Here is a 7,457-nt window from a genome sequence, read left to right on the forward strand (position 1 = left end):
CCAAAGTGTTGGGATTACAGGCGTGCGCCATCATGCCCAGCCATATTTCTCTATTTAGTCATATTCTCTGACTCTTATGGGAATTAAACTCAAATAGCAAAGATAAAGATCTTAACAATTGAGGTAAGAAGCACTGATGTTAGTCTGAGTATCAGGTTTAAAAAAAAAGGTTTTAGTTAAAGCAGTAAAACTTAAATACTGTAAAAATAATGCTTTTGCCACATTAGCAATAAATGATGTTCTTTCTTTAGTCTTTATTAACAGAGCCAGGGGCTTGCTCTATCACCCAGGCTGCACAGTGGCACAATTACAACTCACTGCAGCCCTGAACTCCCGAGCTCAAGCAATCCTCCCACCTCAGCCTTCCACGTAGCTGAGCCTATAGGTGCACACCACCACTCTCGGCTAACTTCAGTCTTTAAAACTCAATAGTTGGCGCAAAACAAACTTCTCATTCATTTTATGATCATTTATTCTGAAATATTTCGCCAATTTTGAACCAAACACTGTTTACTGATGGTGGGGGAAGTTCAAATAATCATTAATTGACTCTTCTCATTGACCACAAAATTAAAATATATTTATTACACTGGAAAGTAAGGTTTCTTCATGGTGGCTAGACAAAATAATATGACTGTAGGTGAGAACTATGTAACGAGTACAACAAAAAAATCAACTTAATATGATTTTTTTTTTTTTTTTGAGACGGAGTTTCGCTCTTGTTACCCAGGCTGGAGGGCAATGGCGCGAACTCGGCTCACCGCAACCTCCGCCTCCTGGGTTCAGGCAATTCTCCTGCCTCAGCCTCCTGAGTAGCTGGGATTACAGGCACGCGCCACCATGCCCAGCTAATTTTTTTTTTTGTATTTTTAGTAGAGACAGGGTTTCACCATGTTGACCAGGATGGTCTCGATCTCTTGACCTCGTGATCCACCCGCCTCGGCCTCCCAAAGTGCTGGGATTACAGGCTTGAGCCACCGTGCCCGGCCCAATATGATTATTTAGGGTGGAGGCAGTGGCTTATGCCTGTAATCCCAGCACATTGGGAGGCCGAGGCTGAGGCAGGTTGGATCACTTGAGGTCAGGAGTTCAAGACCAGCCTGGCCAACATGGTGAAATCTTATCTCTACTAAAAACACAAAAATTAGCCAGGTATGGTGGTGCACATATGTAATTCCAGCTACTCAGGAGGCTGAGGTAGGAGCAAGGCTTGAACCCGGGAGGCGGAGGTTGCAGTGAGCCGAGCTTGCACCACTACACTCCAGCCTGGGCAACGGACAGAGTGAGACTCTGTCTCGAAAAAAAAAAGAAAGAAAAAAAGATTTTTAAAATGTCACACGTAATTTCACAAGAAAATTAACTGCAATTCAGGTTTATTTTCACATTGTTTAATTTTATATACATTTCACATGTCATAAATACACACAATACAAAAGCTATACAAAACCTTTAGTAATTTAACATTTAAAAAAGGAAGCGAGAGATACTGCATTTGATTTCTGATACTTTTCTGTTTAAATAACACTTAAATTCAGTTTTCAAGAAGACAACAATTGAAAATCATTAATTTTTCAGAGGGCTTTGCGTTCATATAAATCCATCATTCAGGCCAGGTGCAGTGGCTCCCGCCTGTAATCCCAGCACTTTGGGAGGCTGAGGTGAGTGGATCACCTGAGGTCAGGAGTTTGAGACCAGCCTGGCCAACATGGCAAAAACCCATCTCTAAATAAAAACAAAACAAAAATAAATAAATTCATTATTCAAGTATATTTTTATTGAAGCAATAAACCACTTCATTGGCTGCAAAGTCAAACTGGGTAAGCCTCAATACTGAGCAAACGTAGAGAACTCTGCTTTCCTCAGCCTAGAATCAGCTTCTAGCACACGAAATGCAGAGCACAACAGTGATTTTTAACCTGGTATTATTAAGACCATAGTATACAGCTGACAATGCACAGCACAACCTATCTTGTTTTCTTATAGACTCTTGTTAAAAATATCATACTAAAAATAATTAGAAATTTTATTTTTCCTAATTTCTTTTTTTACTCCATTTAAAAAAACAATGCATCTTTTTCATTGTGCTTGGCAACTGGACATGATACCTGAAGACATAATTTAAACACACAATGGAGAAAATATATACATAACTCCTAAAGAATTTTGACATTGTTTAAATTAATTCTGTTGTAATTTTGGTTCAACAGTTATCAATCACAGAAAATATAAAGAACTTAAAATAATATTATTCACATATGATGTTTTTAAAACGTAATTGTTGAGACATAAAAACATTACGTGACTTGCCCAGGATCATGAAGGGAATGAGGGACAGACAACAGCGTATTTTTTCTAACTTAAGCAACTATGCTAACCCCTAGCTTATGCCATCTCTCAAAATCGGCGCAAGACAAAAGATACAGAAACTTAATGCATTATCCAGGAATGTTTGTTTAACCTAAACTGCTGTTATTAACTAAGAATCTATATGTTTAGCATACATTATTAGGAATTTACAAATAAAACATATTTTTCTGAATTATTAGGCATGTAATTTGTTAGTATTTGACACAATTGCAAAAACAAAATTGACAATACAATTTTAAACAAAGGAGTTCTGTGAGTGATGCTTATTAACATGATTTTTTTAAAAATACTAATCGTAGGACCTACAAAATTCAGAAGACAGTACCTTAGATGCAAACATTTAATATAAATGTATTAAATCATCTTCTAGTTGACCCTTTGTTATCAATGAAAACGTTCTAACAAAGCACTCATAATGTTTCCTGGTATTCTTTGGTGCTTATCAATCAAAGCTTGAACAGCATTCTTTGTCTATTAAGAAAACAGAAGAAAAGCTATTGTTATTGTAGATCTTAATATAGATCGACTTACCTCCCATCACCCCTCAGAATTAATAATTTCCTTCTCAGTAAACCCAAAGCATATATTTTTAATTTTTTTGTATAGAAACGGGGTTTCATTATGTTCCCAGGCTGGTCTCAAACTCCTGGGCTCAAGCAGTTCTCCCACTTCGGCCTTGCAATGTGCTGGGATTACAGGCAAGGGCCACCGTGCCTGGCTGCAGTGTATTTCTTATGCTTATTTTATTAAGTCTTCAATTATAGTTGTTGTCCACGTGTCTCTTCTATACCAGACTGTAAGCCCCTTAAGATACATCTTAGTATTTTTCCAGCGTTAAGCACAGCAATGCCTTATACATGATAAACGCTATAGGGGACTTAAAGAAAAAAAATTAAAAGGAAAAAATGTAGAAAATTTTCAAGTAGGCAAATGGAAGACTTAGTCCTTTCCAGCCATTAGTAAACTCTAATGTATTTTTTATTTTATTCCCATACATACTGAACAATTATATCAGGGTCTCACTGTGTTGCTCAGGCTGGTCTTGAACTCCTGGACTCAAGGGATCCTCCTGCCTCGGCCTCCCAAAGTGCTGGAATAATAGGCATGAGTCATCAAGCCTGGCCAATTTTTATTTTTAAATTGGTTTATGGCTATTTAAAATTCTGATATATGTATCATGTATATGCATATGTGTATGCATATGTATATGTGTATGCATAGTTCATGCATACACACATATATACTTCCTTTTTTAGACTTTAACCTTTAAAGAAAATTAAGAAACACTAGCCCAAATATGTACTTTTAAAATATGCCCCTTGGGCTGGGTGCAGTGGTTCATACCTGTAATCCCAGCACTTTGGGAGGCCAAGGTGATCACTGGAGGTCAAGAACTCGAGACCAGCCTGACCAACATGGTGAAACCTCATCTCTACTAAAAATACAAAATTAGCAGGCATGGTGGTGCATGCCTGTAATCCAAGCTACTTGGGAGGCTGAGGCAGGAGAATCACTTGAACACAGGAGGCAGAGGTTGCAGTGAGTCAAGATGATGCCACTGCACTCTAGCCTGGGCAACAAGAGTGAAACACCAACTCAAAGCAAAACAAAAAAAATGCCCCTCTAAACCACAGTTTTCATACCTGTAAAATGAGAACTACTTCATACAGTTACAAGGATTAAATGAAACTGAAGGGACATCTTCAGGTGCTTAGCACAGTGACTGCCACATGTTGTGTTCCGTGATGTGTATTAAGCATATCTCTAGAATTTTATTCATTCATTCAGAAAATATTAGATGCCTTGGAAATTAAAATACTAGTGAAACAAGTCTCCAATCTAAAGGAATTCATAACTTAAAAGGAAGAATCAAGTACAAAGTAACTAAAATGTTAGATCGTTTACAATGCATATCATATGAGGCGTGAAAAGAAGTGTTCCGAAGTTCAGACCTAAGACTGGGTGGGCAGTGAGCAGGGGAGGACACATGTACAGGGTACTGTTTGGTGTGGGTCTGCAAGGACTCATAACATTCCAGTAACGGTAAAGGAAGGAGCATGAGGAGAAAAGAGTACAGGAAAACCACTGTGTAAGGAATGGTGAGTTAGCCAGTATGGCTAGAGTTTCAGGTATTCAAAAGCTGAGTGATATAAGGCTTTAAAATTAATTTTAATTAAATCATAAAGAAAGTTAAATACCAAGTAAAAATGTATAGACTTTGAGCATATAGAGTAAAAAAGCATAGACTTGTACCAAGTGAAAAAGTACAAACTGGTGGTGCACGCCTGTAATTCCAGTTATTTGGGAGGCTGACGTATGAGAATCACTTGAACCCAGGAGGCGGAGGTTGCAGTGAATCAAGATTGTGCCACTGTACTGCAGCCAGGGTTACAGAGTAAGTTTCCGTCTCAAAAAGAAAAGAAAGGAGGGCCGGGCGCGGTGGCTCAAGCCTGTAATCCCAGCACTTTGGGAGGCCGAGGCAGGTGGATCATGAGGTCAAGAGATCGAGACCATCCTGGTCAACATGGTGAAACCCCGTCTCTACTAAAAATATAAAAAATTAGCTGGGCATGGTGGCGCGTGCCTGTAATCCTAGCTACTCAGGAGGCTGAGGCAGGAGAATTGCCTGAACCCAGGAGGCGGAGGTTGCGGTGAGCCGAGATCGCGCCATTGCACTCCAGCCTGGGTAACAAGAGTGAAACTCCGTCTCAAAAAAAAAAAAAAAAGAAAAGAAAAGAAAGGAGGGAAATCCTATCACATGATACAACATAGATGAACCTTGAAAACATTATGTTAACTGAAATAAGTCCATCACAAAAAGACAAACACTGTATGATTTCAGTCATATGAGGTATCTAAAGTAGTTAAGGTCTTAGAAAAGTAGAATGGTGGTTGCCAGGAGCTAGAGGAAAGGGGAGAGGGTTACAGGTGTAGTCCGTTTTACAAGATGAAAAAATTCTAGAGATCTGTTGCTCAACAACATGGATGTACTTAACAGTACTAACCTGTATACTTAAAAATGGTTAAGATAGTACATGTCTGTGTTTTTGCCATAATTTATGTTTTACTATATATGTTTACCATTTTCTACCATGTGTTTTTACCATAATTTATATTTTTAAAAATAAATCAGACTATATAAAAGTCATAATCAAAATACATTCATCCTATTTTATTTTTTGAGAGACAGTGTCTCACTCTGTTGCGCAGGCTGGAGTGCGGTGACACAATCATAATTCACTGTAACCTTGACCTCCTGGCTTCATGATACCCTCCCACCTCAGCCTCCCAAGGTGCTGGGATTAGAAGTGTGAGCCGCCAAGCCTGCCCCATTCATCCCATTTTCTAAGTGATTCAGTTAACATGACATTTATTGCATTTATCAAGAATGGGGTAAAAAGGAAAAAAAAAAAGAGAACGTAACATTTGTTGTTTTTCTTTGTTTCGTTGTTTTATACTCTCTGAAACTATAATTACAAGGTAGGCAGTCTTTTCTACTCTTCATCCTCCTTGATCTCTTTGCAAAAACTAGTATTACTGACCATTCCCGTTTTTTAATACAGCCTCACCTGCTAACTTCTGTCACACCAATTTACTTGTTCTCTTACCTCTCTGCCAGTTTCCTTTCAGTCAGTTCTGGCGCTTCTCCTTCCTTGGCCTTCTTCTTCAGTGCTACATCTCCTGCAGTCTGTCCTCAGCACTTTTCTTTCTCTCTCATCTGCCTTATAAAGCTCATGGCTTAAGCTCTCTCAGTGCAAATGACTGAAATCTCCATCATCACTTCTGACTTTCTCCCAAACTTCAGTTCGATATTTCCAAAAATCTATGCATAGATGTATATTCCTATCCTACAGTTACCATAAATTCTATCGCTGGACTCCACCCATTAAAAGTCTGTAGCACCCCTCCTCCCACCCCCAACTCCTGCCTGTAGTGACAATAAGTCTCCAGAGATTAGCAAATGTTCCCTAGGGGGTACAATCACCTCTGGTATAGAACCACTGACCTAGAACATGCTTGTAGAATATAAAAATAAATCAATGACATTCAAAATATAATAACTGAAAATGAAAATCTGTCCTAAAACTAAAAAAGAAAAATTAATTTACCTTTTCAGCTAATTCTTCCGCTGTTATCTTTGGGTCATACGGAATGGGGTCACCTAAATAGGTCCGTAACTTCACAGGAAAACCTCCATACATTGGAGCAAATGGATAGCGGAATTTTTCATAAAGCCATCTAAATAACCCTGTTTTAGAGTACACAACCATTTTAACTTGTTAAATATTCAGATCATGTAATTGTAAACTTTCAAATTAATTACGTAGGACTTACAGGAACGTGGCAAAAAGTATCACTTCTTGGCAATTAGTACAATTTTTTTTTAAAGAAGAGCTTTTCATCAATTGTAACAAATATAACCCACCAATGCAAGATGTTAGTAATAGGAGAAGAGAGTTCTGGTAGAGAACCTAAAAATACCCCCCCAAAAGTCTATTTATTATTTTTTTAATGAGCTTTTAAAAGTACAGGAACTTAACAAAATTAAATAAAAAGTAAATTAAATAAATAAATAAATAAAAATACAGGAATTTTAAAAGGCAAACAAGTTACTATTATTACAAAACAAAGCCTAAACTGCTACCAAAAACTACTGGAGGTGAAAAAGTCTAGAGACTCACAAAACATAACTTAAAGACCAAAAAAAGGAAAAATTAATTTATGTAAACATGAGACTATAATGCAAATAAACTAAGTAAAGATAAAACATTATTATGAACCAGGAAAAACAAAACACATCAAAGCAAATAATTACTAATGCTAATGAGCAAATCTGAAATTTAGCAGGATTAAATAAAAGTGGTAATAACATAAAAATAAACTGATGCACTACATTTTTTAAGAAATCTAAAATGTTATCAAAGGAATCCAAAACAGGCAGACCATAAGGAACATACAGTCATGGGTCTCACCAAAGTTGAAAGGATTGCTTACACATCAAAACACAGAATACACCCTATCCTACAGGTCACACATGCACACACATACACAATTACTAGATACTAATTTTTGGACTATTCAACTTTAAA

The 7,457-nt window shown here is 37.4% G+C and overlaps 1 protein-coding gene across 9 annotated transcripts in view; it reads right to left on the reverse strand.

The window, feature by feature from the left end:
• Nucleotides 1-1,372: 1,372 nt before the first annotated feature.
• Nucleotides 1,373-7,457, reverse strand: part of TMEM68 (transmembrane protein 68) — a 40,522-nt gene continuing 34,437 nt past the window's right edge. For 5 of the 9 annotated variants that reach the window (XM_017531808.2, XM_017531804.2, XM_017531809.2 and 2 more), the window contains 2 exons: nucleotides 6,477-6,616; nucleotides 1,373-2,838 (listed from right to left, as the gene is read on the reverse strand). In XM_017531808.2, coding sequence (XP_017387297.1) covers nucleotides 2,752-2,838; nucleotides 6,477-6,616 — 227 coding nt within the window. In that variant the 3' untranslated portion in view covers nucleotides 1,373-2,751. The remainder of the gene's footprint in view (nucleotides 2,839-6,476; nucleotides 6,617-7,457) is intronic. The other 4 variants (XM_017531810.2, XM_017531812.2, XM_017531813.2 and 1 more) reach the window with 2 other exon arrangements.

This window comes from Cebus imitator, unplaced genomic scaffold, assembly GCF_001604975.1.
Source record: "Cebus imitator isolate Cc_AM_T3 unplaced genomic scaffold, Cebus_imitator-1.0 Scaffold73, whole genome shotgun sequence".
Lineage (NCBI taxonomy): Eukaryota > Metazoa > Chordata > Mammalia > Primates > Cebidae > Cebus > Cebus imitator.